At 38.7% G+C, this 22182-nt stretch overlaps 4 protein-coding genes across 6 annotated transcripts; all 4 read left to right on the top strand.

The window, feature by feature from the left end:
• The first annotated feature begins 1694 nt into the window (after positions 1–1694).
• LOC103474698 (P2Y purinoceptor 12-like) lies at positions 1695–4463 on the top strand. Its single transcript, XM_008425838.2, has 3 exons — positions 1695–1831; positions 2101–2360; positions 3147–4463. Exons 2-3 carry the CDS (start codon positions 2109–2111, stop codon positions 3972–3974), a joined length of 1080 nt encoding a protein of 359 aa, XP_008424060.1. The 5' UTR covers positions 1695–1831; positions 2101–2108; the 3' UTR covers positions 3975–4463.
• A 766-nt stretch (positions 4464–5229) lies between these two features.
• LOC103474730 (P2Y purinoceptor 13-like) lies at positions 5230–6177 on the top strand. Its single transcript, XM_008425885.1, has one exon. The coding sequence runs from the start codon at positions 5230–5232 to the stop codon at positions 6175–6177; it is 948 nt and encodes a 315-aa protein (XP_008424107.1).
• Positions 6178–8145: 1968 nt separating this feature from the next.
• Positions 8146–10448, top strand: LOC103474729 (P2Y purinoceptor 13-like). The gene is made up of 3 exons (XM_008425883.2): positions 8146–8172; positions 9193–9263; positions 9377–10448. The coding sequence occupies exons 2-3, from the start codon at positions 9224–9226 to the stop codon at positions 10375–10377; spliced, it is 1041 nt and encodes a 346-aa protein (XP_008424105.1). The 5' UTR covers positions 8146–8172; positions 9193–9223; the 3' UTR covers positions 10378–10448.
• A 2501-nt stretch (positions 10449–12949) lies between these two features.
• Positions 12950–17753, top strand: LOC103474697 (P2Y purinoceptor 13-like). Of its 3 annotated transcripts, none has more exons than XM_008425836.2 (4): positions 12950–13100; positions 14691–14889; positions 14992–15381; positions 15693–17753. In XM_008425836.2, the coding sequence occupies exons 2-4, from the start codon at positions 14710–14712 to the stop codon at positions 16182–16184; spliced, it is 1062 nt and encodes a 353-aa protein (XP_008424058.1). In that variant the 5' UTR covers positions 12950–13100; positions 14691–14709; the 3' UTR covers positions 16185–17753. The 3 variants fall into 3 exon arrangements, with proteins under 3 accessions (XP_008424058.1, XP_008424059.1, XP_017163588.1); XM_008425837.2 differs by lacking the exon at positions 12950–13100 and adding an exon at positions 13321–13429; XM_017308099.1 differs by lacking the exon at positions 12950–13100 and having other exon boundaries at positions 14623–14889.
• Positions 17754–22182: the final 4429 nt, after the last annotated feature.

The following is a 22182-nucleotide window of genomic DNA, read 5'->3' as shown; positions in this document are numbered from 1 at the left end:
TCATCCTCAACCCTGCTTCCTGTTCTCATACTTCCTCCACTCCTTGTTGCTTCACCTTCCTTCTGGGAGATAATTAGTGAGCTGAAGACTCAGTCATCTCCTCCAAAGCTGTCTGCAGAGTTTGTTCTACGCAGGTACAGGTACGACAACAAAAACACTGGCAGATGACATTGTGCTCTGTGTGCTACTTAAGTTGTTCAGTTTAACACAATACCTAGTTCATGGGAGACGGAGGTGGGTTGCTGGTTTCTAAATGAGATTGTCATGACACTTTCATAAACATGACATAACACCTGTCATGAACATGAATAAGCCTTCATGAATATTTATGACTGTTGTCATAAAGCGTCATTCGGTAAATTATGGCACTTTTAATACAAAGTTGACATTATTCAAAATGTCTTTGTTATGACAACTTGACATTAACCAAGATACCATTACTGATTATACTTTACCTTTAATAACAAAGTTACCTAATTTTTAAAGTGCAATCAGTAATACTTTTGTGACAAATTTATATCAGTAGTGATTTCTTGGTTAATATCAAGTTGTTGTAACAAAGACATTTTGAATAATGTCAACTTTGTATTAAAAGTGTCATAATTTACCGAATGACACTTTATGACAACTGTCATAAATATTCATGAAGGCTTATTCATGTTCATGACAGGTGTTATGTCATGTTTATGAAAGTGTCATGTCAGTCTTATTCACCCCCCTTCAAATAAAGTATTACCAAAAAAATAAATAACGACATGCTAAAATGACAGTGCCTGGCATAACAACTACAGCAGATTCAAGGTGTTTTGGGATGTTTCCGCTCCTCCCCCATTTAACATAGCAACCAAAACTAGTGGCATATTCCAGACAGCGGACTTGTGTAAATGTAATCTTATGTTAGTGTAAAATTGTCTGTATGGTCAAACTGTGGAGGCTAGAAAATAAATGTTCTTTATCCCTAACCTCACCATAGTTGCTTCTGGTTGGATCCTGCTGCCAAGAAACGGTAGTTGTAGGTGGTGAGACCCAGGTATGAAGAGTAAATGATGGTTTAATGACGAATTGTACAAAAAAAAAATCCAGGCAGCACAAGTGAGCAGAGACAAGGAGCTCAGACACTGGTAGCAACTGGTAGCAACTGGTAACACAGCGACACGACTGGGATCTGACAGGGAACTAGAGACACAAGTGGGTTTAAATACACAGGGAAGGTAATCAAGGAAAAGGATGGACGGCTGGGGAAAATCAAGGGGTAAAAGGGACAACACAGAGACTTGATTAACTGAAAAGACACACAAAATCCAAATCCTCACAGACTTATCCAGACATCCGCATTGCACAACTCGGAGGCTTGGTGAGCTCCTGCAGGCTGGGCAGCTCCTATTTGCACAACTGTTACAAATAGGAACAAAACTGCAGAGAGGAAGCACATATCTGTATAACAGAGGTCAAATGGTTTAAAAATAGAGATTGCAGGAAAGCAACTGTGTTTCTTGTTGGTTTTTTTTGTTTGTTTTTTTTATAGATGCTACAGTTTTCACATTTTTCAAATTCAGTTTAAAGAAAGCCAAACCCCATATTAAAAACTTACAAAAGTCTTCTGATTAGCTGCTATGCATACCTAGAAATAAAAACATTTTTTACGACTTGTTGTCTCAGGAAAGAGAATGGAGAAATGAGAGTGTCATCTTATGATGACACAGAAACAAAACTGCTTAAAACACAGAGACAGTCACGAAACGGCATAAAGCGTACGGAGCATGACATCTGGAGAGAATACTGAGAAGAGATACCAAGAATTTGCACTGATACGCATCATCAAAACGATCAGGTCGGTTAAGAAGCTTATATTAAATTTGCAACAACAAATTAGTGAGGAAGTGATTCTGCTGTGAGATAGGGCCTTCAAAGCCCCATCTCACAGCAGACGTAAGCCGTGTTTAGTAGTTTTTCAAGATTTTTCTTACACTTTTAGACTGAATTAAAGTCAAATGATATATTTATATTATTTTAAATAAGAAACACTGTCTTTTGTTGTGTATTTTCTATTGATTGATTCACATTTTAAGTGACCCCACGTTTACTTGTTCTTACTTTTAGCCACACACATGGATGGAAATGTAACCCTTCAGCTGTTCCCCAGCAACCACAGCCACACCAACAGCACCTGCTCCCGCAACAACGTTTTTAAGACGCTGGTTCTGCCCGTTTTGTACTCCTGTCTTTTCCTGGTGGGACTCTCTCTCAATTCTGTTGCAGTCTGGGTGTTTTTTCGCATCCCGTCTCGCTCGCACTTCATTATTTACCTGAAGAACATCGTTGTGGCGGATGTTGTCATGACGCTGACGTTCCCCTTCAAGGTTTGTTACATTTATATGTAGCTTGTGTAAAAAATAATTATAATAATAATCAGTGGCTTCTATGCCCTCCATATGTATTGGTGCTCCTGGTAAAGATAAAAGATAAAAAAATAAAACTTTGAGGTTTATCTTTGGTTGCAAAAAGAAAAAGGTAATTCAGGTGCAACTCAACAAATTAAAATGTCAACAGAAAAAGCTTATTTTATAATAATGAAAATACACAATTCAGTTTCTGATAGACACATTTCACAAGAGTATAAATCAGAAACAGTCAATGCAAAAGAAACTGGTTGTTCATGCAGTGCTCAGTGCAGATATATAATTGGAAAGTTGAGTGGAAGAAAAACTTTCAGTGAAGAGGTGCACAAGCAGAAATGTTAGAGTTGTGAAGCAAGGCACATTCAATAGTTTCACTCACAAAGTGTGGGCTACATCTAGATTAAAATAAAAGAAAAAAGGTTTTAAATATGCAATGAACATCATTGGTGGCAGTACATGTGGTGGACATTATTTGGTTTATGTCTTTAGGTTTTCAGCATCTATCTCCTATTAAATTTCTGTTGTCAAAGTTATCCCAGAGGATGAAAAATCGCTTAACAAATAGGAGCTTCTGAAAATCTATAAGTAATAAATCTGGGCAAAATATCTGGAGGGAATTAAAAACCTTTTCCTCAATTTAATAATTGGAATGTTGTAAATCTCAAACAAACTCAAACTGTGTGAATGTAAAAAAAAAAGAAGGAAAAACGAGTCAACCCTAAAGGAATGAACACATTATTTTTGCAGGTGCTGTCCGACTCCAACATGGCGCCGTCACACGTCAGGATTTTCGTGTGTCGAGTCTCCTCCGTGTTGTTTTACCTCACAATGTACATCAGCATCCTGTTCTTCGGGCTCATCAGCATCGATCGCTGCAGGAAGACCCTGATGCCATTCAGAGGCACCAACTCTGCCCGTCTGGCCCGCAGGAAATTCCTCTCGGGGGCCGTCTGGAGCTTTTTGCTGCTCCTCTGCCTGCCAAATGTGATCCTTACACGAAAAGCCCCAACTTCTCCATACTTTAAGTGCAGTGACCTGAAGACAGAGGCTGGTCTGTTTTGGCACGAAGTGGTAAATCACGTCTGTCAAGTGATTTTCTGGGGGAACTTGGTTGCCGTGATAATATGTTACACTCTAATATCCAAAGAGTTGTACAAATCCTACTCTCGCACCAAGTCCCACTGCCCTGAAGGGACGATATCTTTAGCAGCGAGGACAGAAACAACTCGGAAGTCTCCCCAAGCCAAGAGAAAAATGAATGCAAATGTATTCCTCGTGCTAGCGGTGTTCTTTGTGTGCTTTGTGCCGTTTCACTTTGCACGAATCCCCTACACAATGAGCCAGACTAGAGGGGTTCTCTTTGATTGCAAGCTCCGGCTTTTCTTCTTCCAGCTAAAGGAAAGCACACTTTTCCTCTCTTCCCTAAATGCCGTGCTGGACCCTCTGATCTACTTCTTCCTCTGTCGGTCCTTCAGGACCACTTTGTTCAAGACCCTGCGGCTGCCTGCCGGTACCTGCAGCTGGCTAACAGAAAGAGGGTCAGAGTCAGTCAGAGACTCGTCCGCAGCCACATAAATCTGCTGGATATAAGATAGAGTCTTGTGTCCGGGCACTGGATGTGTAAACTTTCTGTGACAGACTGCAGGGCACTTCAAAAATGTCCTGTTGTTGAGAATAGTACATATGGTAAAACGAGAAATAGCATTAAATGTGATACAATATGTAACCAAAAGCAACTGAAAGTGATGAGAATTTAGACTTTTAATTTTCATGTTTTTTTGGGGTTTTTTATGACAAAAGTTGCAACAGTTGCATGTCTGTTTCTGTTCCCTCTTCCTATATATAACAAGCAAGAAGTTTCTTTTCTATGTTGTTATGACAAATGACTATCTAAAAACAAAAAGTACGGTGACATTTTGTGTCTCACATATTTCATGTTTGTGTTTGCAGTTTCTGTTTTTTTTCCCTTCAGATTAAGTTCTAATGACTGTATACATGTTTTTGTTGAGTTGTGAGTCTTCTGTAGATTTTGCAACATACTTCATTAAATACTGAAGAAACTGAGAAGTACCTGTGGTCTGACTCCAGATACGTTTGTTTTTGTTCAGCCAAATCGTGACTCGACCAATCACAAAGCAGAAATTCAGTACATTCAGCTGTCTGAGTGTGACAAAGATGGCTGACTGAAGCTCTGACTGAGTGTCAAAATTGGAAGGATGGAGGAGGCGGGCAAATGAAATAACTTTGAATGAAATTCAGCATTGTCTAAACGTCAATGATTTCAAATGGGAACAAAGCATCTTGGGACATCCCTTGAGAGAAGACAAAAACTAATGCAATTGAGCATCTTAAGTTGATTGTGCCTGTACAACAACTAAAGTTTTGATTTTCAAAGCGGGAAAAGTAGAACGGCAATTACATAATATCCATTCCTTGTTGTCAGGTTCAAGTTTCAGGATGCATTCAAATGCTCTGGTTGGACACTGCAACAAATGTTTTCTTACCTAATAGCAATTGCAAATCAGACATGCTGGGGGAAAGCAGGAATAAGATGTAAAGCAGAAGTCATTCCCCGTTCTTGATCGATCAGAAACGTGTTCCAGGTCATTTCGGAGCCCTGTCCTGACCCTGTCCACAGCTGACGTAAGTCCAGACAAACTCTTCTAATTTCGCGATGTTGCTTTCGGTCAAGGAGGTACTTTTTGGGAAGACTCATTAACAACATTAGCAAGTCAATCAGGGATGAAAATCAAATGTCACTGCTTTGTTTGTTTCTATGTGTTTCTGAGAATTTTTTGTTGCTCCGATGTTTCCTGACAGATCCCCGAGGATGTACGGTAACGCGTCAAACATCTCGGACTGCAGCCCCTCCAGCCTCGAGGCCACGAAGGTCGTCGTTGCCTGTCTTTTCTTCATCATGTTCCCCTTTGCGTTACTGCTCAACGGGCTCGCGGTCTGGGTGTCTTTCCACCTCCGCTCAGTTTCCACCTTTGTAGTTTATCTCAAAAACCTTGTGCTGGCTGACCTGCTCATGACAGCGACCATCCCCCCCTTGGCCGCAAACCTGCTTCCTGGGGCACAAATTCAGATTAAGGTCTTTATGTGCCGTTACGCAGGTGTCGTTTTTTACACCAGTTTGTACACCAGCATAACCTTGATGGGTCTTATCAGCCTGGACCGCTTCTTCAAAATTGTTCGGCCCTGGGGAAGCACGATGGGGCAAAACGTAGTGTTCAGCAAAATAACGTCCACCTCCGTCTGGGTTGTGCTGTTCGGAGGTACGGCTATCCCAACCATGATTCTGACTGATGAAACTCCTCGCAATGACTCAGAAGACAGCTGCTTGTCCCTGAAGGGGCCAGTTGGGTTGACTTTTCACAGGTACGTGGTGAGCTTCATGGAGATCCTTTTCTGGATTTGCAGCGTGCTGACTGTGTCTTGCTACGTCTGCATCACAATGAGAGTCCTGCAGTCCTTCAGAAACTCCGGGAGCAACAACGGCAAAGGAAAGAAGAAGACCAAACTACGGGTCTTCCTGGTTCTCCTTGTGTTTTGTGTGTGCTTTGTTCCCCTGCATTTACTACGCATCCCTCTTAATCTGCATCAAGTTGATGTCTGCAATCAAGAATGGTTGCTCATATTGCACGAATTAGCCATCTGGGTTGCTTCCACAAACGTCTTCCTCGACCCGTTTCTGTATGTCCTCCTGTGCAAAAGCTATAAAAACAAACTGACTGACATGGTAAAAGGAGCAGGCATATGCATTTTGAACAAGTGAAACAAAGAAGGTGATTGTCAAAAAGAGACACTTCCTCAGGTTTAAAAATGTCTTATTAAGAGAAAAACAGGGAAAAGGTCAGTTTTAACTTTTATGTTGCACAGCCCTCTAGTGACCAGATGTAGATCGACATCTTTTTGAGATTAAAGGCTGGTTACACAGATTACTGTGTTTTTCAAACATTTTTTTAAAGTATCATCTCAGTGAAAACTAAAGATTGCTCCAAATTGAGAGACATTTGAAATCAGGGGTTGTTTTTTGTTGTTGTTGTTCTTGCTTTTTTAGTGTGTTGTGTATTTTGCAAAACATAAAAAAAGAAGAACAAATATCAAACAAAAACCACGACTTTTGCATCCCCAAATATTCACCCCAAATATGCAGAAGTCGTGCAATTTTACAATTGCACGACTGCAATTTTCTGCAAGATTCCCATTCCTGGGAATCTTGTAAGAAAATGGTTCCTTTTTATACAGAAATGGTTGAGCTTACTCAACAAATTAATTTTTGTCCATTAATAAACTTTCTGTTTGCCTTTGTAAATTCTTGATGCCAATATTTTTTTTCTGAGTTCAGCTGAAATGAAACTAAGTACCATCAGTGATTCTTGTAGATGAGTTTTAGAGTAATCGTAATGGAGACGAGACATGCTTGGGATTTTTGTCTTACAAGCTGACCATATATCAAATCTCTAGTAAATCTCGGTGGGGGGTAAATTAAATCCTTTCCCCCAGTCTTGTATTCTCTGTATATTTGGATATTTCTCTTTAATGAAATTATTTTTTTGACGTTAATTTGTGAAAATGAGAGGTAAACATGTATTAAATAGCTTTTTGGTGATTTGTTTGGGTTTTTTTTTTTTACTACCCCAATAGGTAAGAACTCTAGGGTGAAAACAGAACACTATGTTAATATATCCATGTTTTCCAGAGTGCAGTATGTAAAGGCTGTAGTAAATGAATCATGACAGATGACTGAATGATCTGTCCACTAAGATGAGATTTAATCAGTTATTTTGATGTAATCCTGTTTTGAAATTATTGAGACTTAACATGAGTTAAAGGATAGAGTTTTTTATTTCACAAATTTAAAAGCAGGTGTGCAGTATAAGATTTATTAAGACAAAGTTCTGTGTGCTAAAAGTGACATAAAACCATTTGGCATATGAAGGGCTATTTCTGAAATTGTAAGGTCATCACATGTTCTTTTTCAGCCATAAAATGCACCTTGTCAGAAAAAAATAGTTATACTTTTATCCTTCTTGAACCTCAAAGCTGCATTTTATTAAGACCGAAGGATGGAATATGAAAAAAAAGAGAAAAGTCAAAGTTGATAGTTGCAAAACTCCTTCACTTGACATTAACTTCTATTAGTGGGTCAGAGATTCATTGAAAGAAAGAAAAGAGACAAATAAGTTCTCAAAATTTCTAGCAACTCACTAGAAACTGCCTCCTGGGTCAGGGCATTCTTTTATTCTTTACGAAACAATCCAAAATGTGCAAACATATATATGTATAAAATCAAATCGTACTCAGAGAAATAATTTTCTCAGCTTTCTTTAGATATTTCCGGTATTTGAATTTTCATAAACCAAGGTTAAAGAAAGTGCAAGGTCTTAATAAAAGGTCATGTGTTTTAATTTTCTAATGGAAAAACAAAAACCTATGTTCAAGATTAGTATTTCATTTCTGGTAATCGGCAACAGATAAATATAATATGTTTAAAAGTTCAATTAAAATATCAAGTATATCAGCCCTCAGCTTGAGGCTTGGGTCTCATGTGTCAGCTCCACAGTGCCTGTTTGTTTTTGGAAAACACCATCACGTTTTCCCTATTTTTGCATATGCCCTGAAAAATTGCCAGTCTTAAAACAGCTTTCAGTTCAATGTGTTTGCTAGGAAAATCAGAGGTGGTTCTTGAGCGCCTATAATAGCATATCTCTGTCAGACTGACCCAACATGTACTTCTGCGCTTGATGAGCGACTGAATTCAACTGTCGTAAGTTTTTATCATAACAGGGTTTTTTTTCTTATTGTTGGTTATGATAGATATATTTTTATTAGGATGGTCAAAGATAACTCATGACATAATAATTAGTGATTAAACTTATCATGAATTAATAATATTTAAAAAAAAAAAATTTTAAAGCTAAACATTTGGTGCTCTGAGAAAAACTAAATATTTCCTAAGAGTTAAAGGATTTTTTTTTTTTTTACAAGTGATATCTTGTACATAATTTAAAGTAAACCCGAGTACAAAATGTGTGAAGTAGTTGAAAATATGATATGGTACATGTTTTGTGATATTATAATTAACAGATAAGAGATTTTTCTGCAGATATGTGCAAGTTAAACTTGTTTTCTTTGTCACCTGTAAGGTCTCTCAATGAAAAGCCATTCTGTTTTGCTGCCAGAAAGCACCTAAAGCATATATGTTTCTATGAAAATGTAATAAGCAGGTGTAATTTTACAGAAAAAACTGTGCGGAATAAAATAATTTTAGCGATTCTGAGAGATAATGTCTGTATTTATTGAGATAACACATTACAAGAAAATATGAGATAGCTACAGGGACATCAATAGTTCATTATTTCCAGTCATAAACCTGATCAAATTTAAAGTTTTTGCATTCCATGTATTTTTATTTTTTTTTACTGAGGTAATAATATATTTAGGCGAAACATTTGTCGTTTAAATGTAAATTTATCATGGCTTGGGGCTTTTTATGTAATTTAATGTAAATGTATCTCTGTCATTGTTGTTCCACTTTAGGCTGCAGAATAACTCAGATTAAAAGACTGCTTGCCCACTCAAACGACCAAAAATATTTTCATCAAATTTAGTTTAACCTTTACCTTTTATACACTTTGGTGCTTGGTGTCTCTAAACTCCGTAAAAGACAAAAAAGACAAATTTTGTTTGCAAAATGTCATCAAGTATCAAAATAAACATACAAGCACAATGAAATAGCCGGCTGTTTGCTTGAAAATAAAAAACACTCCTTTATATTATCTTCCAGTTCAAAATTTGCATGGAATAAATAACAGATCATGGCTGATTACCTGGATCCACAAATTAATGAAAACCAAGGTGAGAAGCTTCATCCATCACGCGGCTGTTCAAAAGCTCAAATCAGTTCTCAAGTTAGCTGCTATCATTGAAATAACATTAACCACTTTCATCTTTGTGTTTATTTTCCTCAGATAACGCGAATCCGTCCCTCTATTCAGCTCTCAATCAGTCAGTCTGTGAGAGGTTTTCCTACAACCCTTACATAGTCCCAACTCTCTTCTTTCTCATGTTCCCCATTGCCTTGTTGTTGAATGTGGTGGCAGCGTGGGTGTCCGTGCATCTGAAGTCGACCTCCACCTTCGTGGTGTATCTTAAAAACCTCGTGGCTGCCGACATAGTCATGACCCTGATGATCCCAATGAAAGCCGCAGCAGACTTGCCTACCACATGGGAGCAACTGGCTGGACCGACATGCCGTTTTTTTGCTGTCATTTTCTACAACGCGCAGTACACGTGTATTGCTTTGCTGGGGCTCATCAGCCTGGACCGTTTCTTTAAGATCATGATGCCGCACAGCAGGATGTTTGGGCAGAGTCTCACCATGAGCAAAGTGATATCCGCCACAGTCTGGCTGGTTTTGTTCGGAGGTACGGGTTTGCCAAATATCCTCCTGACGAACAAATCCGTGGCCAACGCCTCATTAATCACCACGTGCATGGTTCTGAAAGGCCCGGCGGGAGTGCATTTTCACGAGCAAACATCTCTCCTCCTGAACATATTCTTTTGGTTTGTTAGCGTGGTCATTGTCGTTTGCTACATCTGCATCGCAAACAGAGTTATCCAGTCGTACAGAAACTCTGGTAGCAACAACAGCCAGGGGAAGCAGAAAATCAAACTGCGCGTTTTTCTCGTCATCATTGTGTTTTTCATCTGCTTTGGCCCGTACCACATCATCAGGATCCCGTACACTTCTCAGCAAGTCAGCTACTCTAACGCAGACTGCTCTCAGACCTATGAATATCTAAGGTTTGCCAAGGAACTCAGCCACTGGCTCGCCACAACAAACATCTGCATGGACCCCCTGCTCTACGTCTTCCTTTGTCGAGAGTTCAAGGAGAAACTAATGTCGATGATGGAAAACTGCTTTAAAGCACCAGGAAAGCAAAAGCTCAAAGACGCCTTGCCTTGCTGAAGCTGCAGTCAAATATGTAGATATGTCATTACGTGGTTCTTGAAGGGAAGAATTTAAGAGTATTTTGTGCAACTTCAGATCCCGTTTGTTAGTGTGTTGGGTTTTTTTTTTTCCTTGCTTGCTTCCATTATATTCCTCTATTAAAATGACGGATGACCTTCAGATTATCCTGTCACTGTTTCAAAAACCAGTCAAAGATGGAAAATATTCCACTCCATCAATCCCATCCCAGCCTGCAGTGCCTCCCAGTGGCTACTCCGGGCTGACAGTCTTCCCCTCGGGGCTGGAGGTATTTTTTCCAAGTGTTGTGCTCAGATCAACCAGTTTGCTCAGATCGAAAGTTTGCTACGTCAGAACTTATTTGGCCAATGTGTTTCCATTTCCTGTTTTAGACATGAACTCTTTTTTGAAAAAGCCAAAAAAAATTATTTTTTTATCTGAAATGAACAGAATTTTTTTTCCCACAATTTTACCATTTCCATCAGTCTTCTCTAACACAGTACTGCAAACTGTGCATCATAAAAACCTTAATAGAAACATCACTATAGACCCTAAGAACACTTTAAATGTAAAATCTGGATTTTAATTGGCAAAATTAAAATCCAATTAATCTTAATTTGATTTTAAACACCTGTATAGGTGTTTCGGCAACTATACAGGATGCCTAAACGCTTGTGCTCACACAACTCTACTTCCACAAAGCTCCTCTTTGTAGTCTCCAGCCGAGCTTTCATCATGGAGGGCTGGTCTTCCATGGAGACCAGCCCTCCATCACACCTTCCCCACTTGACTCCACCAGACTAGCAGAGGCAATTAGGCAACACCTTGGAGTCCACTGAGTTCACCATATGAACCACTTCTCAGTCCAGTGGCCCTAAGAACGAATCTAAACAACAAAATGGAGAAGTACTGCTGTGATGCTGAAGGAGGAGTGTTGGAAAGAGCAGCAGCTTCTTAAAGAGACAGAGGTCGATTTCAAGGCGTCAAATTATTTCAAAGACATATTTGACATCCACAGCATTTCTATAACAACTGAAAGTGACATAGTTACTTGATTGTGGTGTGAAATGGTACAATATGCCTGGAGAATACATAATAAAACCCCTTCAAGAAACAAGATGTCCTCTCCAAGGACTTTTTCTGTGGCAACACTGCAACTGTTTTTTTTTTTTGTTATTCTGTTATTAAGCATTGTCTGACTTTCTTCTGATAATAGTATGTTGTTATAAACTCAGTCTTCACGTGACCTCACGTTCTCACTTGATTATTTGCTTTTCTCAATAATATAGGATTACTAAGAAAACGAGTCAAAAAGTTTTACTTTGTGGGTCACTGCAAGCATTCAGCAGGCCGAGTTTGGTTAATCTTTGTTGGTGTAGACAAAACGTCCATAAAAGGTGCCACTGGTGTAACATTTTAGTGGCTCTTGAATAAATACCACAGTGGTTTCCGTGCGCACTACATATAGTTCCCCCAAGTTGCAACACTCACGCAGCCTGGCTTTGCTGGAATTAAAATAGCATGCTCAGTACCAGACACGTAAAGCAACATAATTGCTTGCGCCGCAGAAACACAAGGCAGATTTACAATGGTGTGATTTAAAAATAAAAAATAAAAAAATGTGTTTCATATCAGCTATGATTTGAGCTCAGATGTCGATGCAGTTTGTAGGTCATGTCACTTTATTTGTCTGCTATATTAGAACGCAAAATGTAGTCGTTTTGAGAGGTCAAGGGCTGTCTGCTAATATTCAGCGTCTCTATCAGCAGCTGCAGTCGTTTTTGTGTGGTTTACTTTAAGATGTACAAGTTGTACTTTAAGATGTACAAGTTGTGTGCAACGTGACTTCGGTCTCACTGCTTTAAGAACTCCAACTTAAAGTGACAGAAATTGCATAATTATATTGGAATGTTGCACATTTCAACAACCCAATAAACACCCTTAAAAACAAACCTCCTTGTCATGTGTTTGATGGATCTCAAATTATATCTGAGATACGAAACTGGAAGTATGTGCGGATTTAAAATAGATATTAATCTCACTCACAGTTTTAAAGACTGGCTGAAGAGCAACTTTTTTTTTTTTTTTAGCATGCATACTATCTCTTAAGCACGTTCTTTCCATCTGTCATAATTCCTGGGTCAAATCCAGGGAAAATCACACAGGAAGTCATTTTGGACAGTTCTCAGGAAAAAATAATAATAATAACAACTTTTATTTTTAACACAGAGGGGAATTGAGATGTCAAAGCAAAACTTGATTTACAAACTGGAGGATATCATGTATTGCATTTGACTGTCATATTACTGCAGTAATAGAGTGTACAAATAATTTATTTTGAGAAATACCATCAATTCTGCTGTTCCTTTCAGAGGATTTTAAAAAAAAATGTCAGTGGCTGTCATTTAAAGTCCTTCCTCTACTCACCAGAGACCACTTTCTGTTTTAGACCGAGATAAACGCATGCTGTGGTGCAAAGGGAGGGTGCAACATTTTGCAGGAGGTCTAAACCTTGAGAAACTTGCTGTTGGTTTAGCATTTGGCTGTCAACAGCGAGTGGGGCTGACGGAGGCAGAGGGACTGGCACGGAGTAGAACAAGACTCTCGGCAGACAATTGGAACAGGAAGCAAGGAAGGAAGGGGTCTTTCACCCGGAGGAAGACTAGCTAACTCATTGGGATTGTGACAAGACAGCCTCACAATAACTCCAGAGACCACCCATTGTAAGAGCATCACACACACACACATGCACACACACGCAGTTAAAAGCAGAAAAGCAGCAGGAGGGACAAAGCTCAGAGGAACAGGGAGGCTCAGTCCTAATATCAGAAGCTGTTTTTATTTATTTATTTTTACTTTTTTTAATACTGATAAAAAAGAAATAGCTTTTTTACTTTTGTTTCAGTATTTTTATTTATTTTTGTTATCTTTCCGAGTTGCAGTTAGAGAGAAATGGGGAATTGGATTTTTCACTTCTCTGTTTTTCTTTTGTGAAATCGTGTGCTTTTCACTGCTCTCGTTATTCTTCCAATGCCCACTGTCACAACAGCAGGTAAGTCTCGACTTTTCACTGACACAAAACATCGGTTGTATGCAAAGAATCATGCTGCAGAGCAAGCGTAGACCATCCGTTGTTTGAAAACATGGTTCACGCTGTCGCAGCGCCTGCTCTGGGCTTCAGCTTTGGTCCTTGCATTTCGCACACACTTTCAGGTGGGGTAGTCGTATCTTCAAACAAATATGTTCAAGTGATAATTTATTTGGCAATTGCATGCCATTTAAATGACAGAACAAAAACCAACACGATTTGTTAGCAGTGACCTTAATTATTTATGTGAAAGAAAATTGTTTGTGGAAAAATTGTGTTTTAGTTCAAAAGTTCTCCTGTGTTGTTAGAATATCTTGAGTACTACTGTCTTTAACTTTAGGACTGATTGATTTACATCAGGTTTTCACCGTCTTGGATTTGTTCACAGAAGTTATGAATAAGGGTTACAAAACAGTAGCAGCTTTGCAGTCCACAGGGGTAATTATGTTGTACTTCTAGAAGTAGGACACATGTAGATTTTTCCAAATCGGTGTAAAAAAAAAAAAAAAAAGAACAAATAACCTATAAAGCATGCACTTCCTGAAAAAGTTCAGTTTTTGCTTCTACTGGAAGTTATTGTATTGAACAGCCTACTTTACATGTATTAAAATTGCCTTACGATGTCACAGATTGCCTGGAAGTAGTCATTGCTTCCCTTTGCCATCTTGTACGTTGGTAGTTTTGTTGTGGTAGTTTATGCCTATGTATCAGTAAGGGGTGTTGTATGTGGAATGTGGCAACAAATGAGTCAGTTATTTTCTATTATGTAGTCAACAGCAGAAAAATGTGCAATTTAACAGCCAAACATAATGTAAAATAGGGATTTCAACCAAAAAAATGGGATTGGAGTGCGACATGCGACATTAGTCAAATTTGACTTTTTTTTTTTTTATGAAAAATGAAACTACAACAAAAGCATAAACCAATACGCCATGGTTCAAGTACTTAAGTACAAGTTCTATATTATACAGATAAAACCTAGAAGCTGGACACGAAGTGCATCTATGCAAAATGTGGGGACAAATTGAGGAAGTGACAAATTGACCACAAACCATTGTTAGTCAAAAGATGCAAGTTCGAGTGGTACATCCAAAAATTCTCAACAGCACTTCATCATTTTCACTTCTTCTGCAAATGCACCTGATGCTGAAACTGAAATGGGCTTTCAGTATTACTTTCATGCTTCTTTATGTGACTGGTCACATATGGTATCGTCTTTTCAAAGGTTCACTAAGGATTGGAAGATGAACACCACAGTGAATGTCTCCAAGGAGTGTGACAGAGATAGCAGTGTGACATCGGTGATATTCCCAGTTCTATACAGCATTCTTTGTATTGTAGCCCTTGTGCTGAACTCTTCAGCTGCGTGGATCTTCTTCAGAATTCCCAGCACCACAACTTTTCTGGTCTTCTTAAAAAATGTGGTAAGCTCTTACTTAAGAACATAAGTTACTATTGATACAGAGTCGTTGGAAACAATAATAATAATTTTAAAAAAAAAAATACATTTCACGCTTTACCAACAGGTGGTGGCCGACTTGCTGATGTCTCTAACCATCCCTATCAAAATCTTGAGTGATGCAGGAGTGGGTTTCTGGCAGCTACGTGCCTTCTATTGCAGATTCTCTGCTGTCCTTTTCTACATCACCATGTACATCAGCATCTTATTGCTGGGCCTCATCAGCTTGGACCGCTACCTGAAGATCGTAAGGCCCTTCGGAAAGTGTGCCCCGCAGAAGGTTCGGGTCGGCCAGAGGCTGAGTGCAGCAGTGTGGATTGTAATGCTGTCTCTGGCCCTGCCCAATGTCATTCTCAGCAACCAGCCCCCTAAAACCTCGGGGGGCAAACTGAAATGCTCCTCCATGAAGGGCGAAGCGGGGAAACTATGGCATGAGGGGTTCAACTACTTCTGCCAGGTAACCACTGTAGAAATATTCTGAGAAACAAGCTTTATTTGAACTCTTAACAGTTATTTGATGTATCCAATAGAAAGTCATCCTTATGCTTGAGAACTAAGCATTTAAAAGCAATTGCTTAATGGTGCATATTAATCTACTTATCCACCACATCACTTATTTAGAATATGCATATTCCATAAAAAAAAGGACTCAAAACTGACTGAAAGAACTACTTTCAGTCAGGCCTAATCCAGAGTAACAACTCAGCTCGGAAAAATGTGACGCCAGATGATTGGTTGTGCTTCATGGCTTATTTGTTTCTGTTTTAGGTCATCTTTTGGGGCACGTTTGCCTTGATGGTGTTTTGCTACACGTTCATCAGCAAGAAGGTCTATGAGTCATACAAAGCCTCAAAGAGCAAATCTCATGCTGCAAACAGAAGAACCAAAGCCAAAGTGTTTGTGGTGGTTGGGGTATTTTTCGTCTGCTTCGCCCCTTTCCATTTTGTACGAGTGCCTTATACGCTGACTCAAACCCGCGACGGCGGCGACTGCCGAGCAAAGAAAGCGATCTACATTGCCAAGGAAACCACACTGTGGCTGTCTGCAACTAATGTCTGCCTTGACCCGCTTATTTACATCTTCCTGTGCAAAGTGTTCAGGAAGAGACTGATGACCACGTTCTGCAAAGACCCCAGGGAGTCTTCCAAATCCTCAATGACACAAATGGAGATGTCACCAATGGACCACACTACCAGGCTGTCACACAATGACACATCGCACATCAATCAATGCACATCAGCTTCAAGTTTCGACTGCTGACGTCTTTCATACCTGGACGACTGTTTACTGTTGTCGTATGCGGCAGTTCGTTTCGTTAGAAAGCTTGCACAAACTCTTAAAATGAGCAGACTGTGAATGGACTTGGACAAATCAGATGTGCCAGTAATTTCAGTGTCTGCTGTTTCAGCGAATGTCATGCAAAAATGTTTTTTGCTTACTCATCCGACATATTTCCTTAACAAAGCTTACTGTCAATTTCTGCATCCTGTGGTTTAATCTTGCTCAAACTGCACTTTCCCTCTGTTTCAGACTTACTGTATTGGGGTGAAAATAATATTGACAGAACACATTTTAAAAGCTATTTGTCAGAGAAGAGCTAAATAAGAATAACTGTAGCAAACCAGAATCGGTTAGAGCAGTCTGATGATGAAAATAATGTGGTACTGATCATTGGATTACTAATATTTTTGCATTAGCGCGATATATTTATGTCTTAGTCACACAGCAGTCATTTTATTTCTATAAAGCTCATTTGAATAATTATGTAACTTTAGCGGATGATGCCACACATTTTACACGAGGTAAAGGCTATGATATACCAGCTATACCAGTTTTCAGATGTAACTCAAAACTAGTTTTGTACATGCAGATCTAGCTTTCAGATTCCAGGTCTGAGTTTCTGGGCTTGAATTAAGCATCTCATAAAAACAGATTAAAAACAAAGCAAATCAGAAAAAGGGGTCAGACTACCAGCTGTTGTGAGCAGGCTGCAAATTATTGAAAAACAACAACCTGCTATATAGTACTCTTACAAAACTACTGGTAACTGTAATTACACGGTGTTCCAGTTGGCTTCTGTAAGCACTGATGAGACTATAGGGCAGATTTTATGATAAGTGACCCAGTTCTGCATGTTTGCAGTGCTGTTTTAGCTTCATATGCCTTAAGTGAGGTTGTAATATATACTATAAATTTGATCAAAAATAATATCAGCATTATGGGGGGATTGGTATCAATATTTTTTAGGATTGTTGTTTCATTTCTACCACAGAAATGTTCCAAGTGCAGAAAATTGTACACTCTAAGTCGTATTCTGAAGTACTTTTTAATCACCATTCATTTGTTCAATTATTACATATAAAATCTGTTTTACTTTTTACTGCCATGTTTTACAGTAAAAGGTTGTAATAGTTAAAGACAACTCATAGCGGTTGTCTTTACAACAAGCGCTCTGAAAAAATTACCACAAAAACTCTTTCGGTGGTAAACTAATCTTGACTGATCTGTCTTCAAAAGACTGCTTTCTTCTTTTCTTATTACATGGAAATATGTAATATTTGTAAAGGAAAAAAAAGAATTATGAAAGTATTTCACTGACAGAATTATAAATCATTATAAGTAAATAACATTTTACTTCAAAGGTTAGATCTTACTTATAATAAATTCACCCTAAATTTTGGAGAACTAGTTTATGCATGGAGAGGTGATGGTACTAGAAGTCGCTGTTTTGCTGGTCCACTCTAACCTGAACTGTTTCTCTGTAAAGTTGTTTTTCTGATTGTAATGCACATGTGTATTTAATGTTTGCATATCATTTTCTTTATATCAATGGATAATTATTTTTCATATCTTTTTTTTTAACATTGTCCGGTGGCAAAAAAAAAAAGAAAAAAAAAAAGCTTAAAAAAATAAGAATGAAAAAAAAAACGTCTTTGTTTTTAATAAATAACATCACATTACAAACTGGGAGCTTAAATGTTGAGATGGTGGGAAATGTCAAAAGAGCCAGATGAGCTCATCAGAGGAGATGTGGAACAGCTGCGTCCGAATGAAAGCAGCGAAATGGAGGAAAAGATTAACACAAACTGAGATGAACTAAGGCTCAAAGGATCCACAAACCAAAAAAAAAAAAAAAAAAAATCAAATAGATAAACCTAATATGCAGAAATGAAGAAAATAAACAGAATTAATAATGAAATAATAAACACAAAGAAAGAAATGAGCTGATATAGCAAAACCCTACTTATAATAATCAACAAATGGAGTTGGCAAGATCTTTTCTATGTCATGTTGGATTTCAGTTTCCTGACCCACATGCAAGTTCACACAACACCAGAGAACACTGTTCAGTGAAAGTTTAATGCATTTCAAACGGTACAGTCTGATTGTGCTCCAGAGGATGGGTAGGCAGGTCAGCTCAGGTTTGTTTTTCGGAAGGTGGCAGCACGGAGGGAAAAGGCTAGAATCCGGGAGCGTTCTTGATCAGTGATGGAGAGGGGAGGAGAGCGGCAGGCGGAGATGTTCGGTCTTGGCAGGAAACGCGTTTGTAGTCCAGACCTGGTTCTTGGCTTGATTCCTTCAGTTCATCGGTTTCTGAGGGAAGACCAAAATGTTACTTGAAGTCATTTAACAAAACATCCTCAACATGATTTCTGGTTAGACTCTGACCAACAAGTGGGACCATCGAGCGATGAGTGACGGCTCCACTGCTTCTTAAAGGTCCACCAGTCAATCACTCGGAATCCGCTGCCGGTGCGTCAGCCTGTCAGAACTCTGCCCCGAAGATCCTCTATAGGAAAGAGTACCCACACTAACCCGAATCCTAACATTCTAACCATAATAAAATCTCAAACACATGAGAAAAGAGTTCATCAGGAAGGAACTGGCCATGATTGGCCTACATTGCCAAGGAAACCACACTGTGGGTGGGTTAGGTGGGAGCTAATGCCACTGAAAGAATGACTGCATTTTGATGACAAGTGCGAAGAGGGATAATGTGGACAAATTCAATTTATCACATTTTTGTGTGCTATTCTGCAGTCCAGCTAGAAATAAAATACATACATATTATGCAAAATAAATGAAGTATAATACTCTTTTTAATACAGAGTTATTTCCAAAAAGATTACTAAATCTTGTGAATAAAAAAAATTGTAAACTACAAATTGAAATTATTGACTTGGAATTCAAATATGGTGCTTATGTGGTGTACTGGCCAGGGCCGACTTCTAATCTGTTGATGGAAACGGTTCCATCCTGTATGATATCCTATATTACAGTACAAATAACAAAGCAAGCTCAGGAAATAGTGAGACTTAAATAGAAAGATTTTGCATTTTATGAAGAATTTGTGTGTTTCTGATCAAGGGAGCATGAGAACCACAGATGACACCAGTGTTATTGCATAAAAATAGCTTCCTGATTAGGATTTACGCAACATCCACCCTGAAGCATGGTCCAACGTATGAAGGTGTAAAATTAAACTTATTTACCAATACTAAACGTTGCTGCAAGCTTTTGACTCCACCGGTCTCATTGCTGCATCGGCGTTCAATTAAACCAGGAGAGACAAAAATGCAAATGTGAAATAGAAGGACTTTCTCCAACTTCTACCAAGAAGATAGGTCTCAAGACATTCACAAACTACACAGCAAATTTGGAAGTGTTCCATCAACTCCTACAGAGTTAAATTTTACACTTTTAAGGTGTCTATAAAGGTCCACACTAGAAATTCTGGTAGAGTTGATTCAACACTCACAGTAGTTGAAATCAAATACACTGTGTTAATCTAACACAGAAGAGTGTAAAGAATAGAACAACATAGAAATCTGAGTTTTAAAATTCTACTGGCAGGGTATGCTGTGGTGGTGCAGGGGTTAAGCACTGCCCACATATGAAGGCTCTAGTTTTCAATGCGGCTGTCATAGGTTTGCTTCCTGGTCTTACCCTTCCCCACCTTTCTGTCAATTCACTCTGGGAATCAAACCTGCGACCACCGGCATGAGGACTAAGACCTCAGTACATGGGTTGTGCCTTGCCCCTTTGCCCCTTTGCCCCTGCGCCACCACAGCACCCAAGCTAGCTAGTTTGATATTTGTTGCCAAGTGACTGATGATGACGTTGGTGACAAGCTTTACCCTGAATGCACCTGGAGAAAATAAGGACGATTAATTTGTAGTTTTGTGTGTCATAAAGTCAAATATAAGAGTGAAAATAAAGCCAGTCATATGGCACAACATTTTATTCAATATTTTACACCCACTATGTCACTAAAATCAGTCAGTCTAGTAAAGTTTTTAGCAACCATGAGTCAACAATGGAGCTATCTAAGTCAACACCAGACACCAGTGCTGAGTTAGAAGTTAACACTGGTCTGGAGTAACTCTTTGTAACACTTAGGGAATCTAACACTCACCAACACTCATGTTGTTGAATTAACACTGGATTCTGTTGAATTAACACTGTATTCTTAACATTCCACACTTGCACTGGAAATCTGACACTTCTGAATTTGCTGTGTAGTTCTGCAGGATTAATGTCACCTGCCCTCTGGCTTATAATAGTGTGTGCATGTGAGTTTGATTAATGCAATAATGACATATAATCTCTCTCCAACCCACTCGCTATCAGTTATGACAGAAGCTGATATTTGGGCAGGAAATTAATGAGCTGCAGTGCGACCGGAGCCGCGACCGCGGCTACAGGAAGCGCAATTTGTCACCCTTAGATTAAATTCTCTGACAGATGACCCTGTAATCGTGAACTACTGGAATTTTTAAACGACATTCACGGAAATTAAACCCACCATGTTGGAGAGTAAGAAGAATGAGAATGAATGTCCATGAAGTCTGGTCAGAAGGACAGGCAAGAGTTCACTATAACCGGGTGTGTGGTGAAACAGTTTAAACGTGAAGATGAGAAGCCATCCGTCTGCAGATAAGCAAATCACAAATCAGGAAGTTTCCACAGGTTTGAGATTCCCGCAGAAACATGGATAAACAGAGTAAGACATTCATGAGCGAGACAAAAGCGACACAAATTATTCGCTCATATGCTATTAAATGTTTAAGCATTTCTCAATAAAGTCCAAATTACAAAGGAAAAATTGTACCCAACCTAGTCCGCCTCACTTTTAGTCTCCCAGCAAAATTAGTGACTTGACTTTTAGGATGTAGCTCTGCCGAAGCAGTTGTTGATCACCCAACCAACCACAGGGTAAGCCTGTGGGGAAAGTTTCTGAACCCAGTAGCGCAGCTGTGCAGCTTGCAAAACAATTCCCTCGTGTTTATGTGTGTTACAGAGAGTAAAAAAAAAAAAAAAAAAATCCACACAAAAAAAAGAAAACATATTTTGTTCAGCGAAAAGAATGTTTAGTATCTCGTTAACATGTACCTGGTTATTTTCAAACCTTGCTTCTGAACAAACAAGCTTAATGTCGTCACATTAAGGGAACATTTGATCCCTGTGATCAAATGTTTAAGGAACATTTGATCACAGGGAAATTGAACTGCCCAGCTGGTTTTACATGCTAAATTACACATTATACTGACATTCCACTGAAATAATTTTGCACACTTTCAACTTTGGAGGTGGATGAACCACCGCTACTGATAATAAAAGCTATTAGGTAATCAGATAAACAATATGGTACACCGAATATGAGCAAATTTCAGAAACCTTTTGAATCGATATGTTGATAAGAATTCAAATAGATCAAAGGCCAAAGAGTGTTACGAATATAAACTACATTTAATACTACAAGGAAATCAACAGTATTTATAAGAAACAAGAACATGCAAATGCAAAAAAAAAAGCACCATGAACACATTTCCTATGCTTTACAGATGTAAAGAAGCACTTAAAATCAAATTTTATCATTCAATCTATTTAAATATTTGTATTCTGTTTGGTTTAAGAGGGATTTGCTCATTCATTTGGAGGACAAATATAATCTGATGCAGTCAATGTATTCTTTTTTCTTGCATACGACCAAAACCCATCTCAACCACTAGAGGGCAGTAGAACATTGAAAAACATTGTACTACCGCGTTAACCTACTGAATCTGATTTACGTTCTGATTTGTAATGTCTCCGGGCTCCAATTAGACCGTCTCGGTTGTGTTTTTTTCTTTATCTTCTGGTAGTAAATTAAATACTTATTTTGTTTTCATTAAGATTTATTAGTTAAATGGAATTTAACTTATAACACAATGGGACATAAAATCAGTTGTCCCATCCATCCAATGGCTGATTGCAC

The sequence above is a fragment of the Poecilia reticulata genome, linkage group LG13 (genome assembly GCF_000633615.1).
Source record: "Poecilia reticulata strain Guanapo linkage group LG13, Guppy_female_1.0+MT, whole genome shotgun sequence".
Taxonomy (NCBI): domain Eukaryota; kingdom Metazoa; phylum Chordata; class Actinopteri; order Cyprinodontiformes; family Poeciliidae; genus Poecilia; species Poecilia reticulata.
The sequence above is the reverse complement of the archived record's forward strand: the minus strand, read 5'-3'. Positions and strand labels throughout refer to the sequence as shown.

Bases quoted from the DNA above. Each gene is read 5' to 3' on its own strand.
- LOC103474697 (XM_017308099.1), top strand. From the start codon at position 14,623: ATGGGCTTTCAGTATTACTTTCATGCTTCTTTATGTGACTGGTCACAT. The intron at 14,890-14,991 runs GTAAGCTCTTAC...CTTTACCAACAG, and splicing joins TGGTCTTCTTAAAAAATGTG to GTGGTGGCCGACTTGCTGAT. The intron at 15,382-15,692 runs GTAACCACTGTA...TTTCTGTTTTAG, and splicing joins GGTTCAACTACTTCTGCCAG to GTCATCTTTTGGGGCACGTT.
- LOC103474730 (XM_008425885.1), top strand. From the start codon at position 5,230: ATGTACGGTAACGCGTCAAACATCTCGGACTGCAGCCCCTCCAGCCTC.
- LOC103474698 (XM_008425838.2), top strand. From the start codon at position 2,109: ATGGATGGAAATGTAACCCTTCAGCTGTTCCCCAGCAACCACAGCCAC. The intron at 2,361-3,146 runs GTTTGTTACATT...TTATTTTTGCAG, and splicing joins CGCTGACGTTCCCCTTCAAG to GTGCTGTCCGACTCCAACAT.
- LOC103474729 (XM_008425883.2), top strand. From the start codon at position 9,224: ATGGCTGATTACCTGGATCCACAAATTAATGAAAACCAAG. The intron at 9,264-9,376 runs GTGAGAAGCTTC...TATTTTCCTCAG, and splicing joins ACAAATTAATGAAAACCAAG to ATAACGCGAATCCGTCCCTC.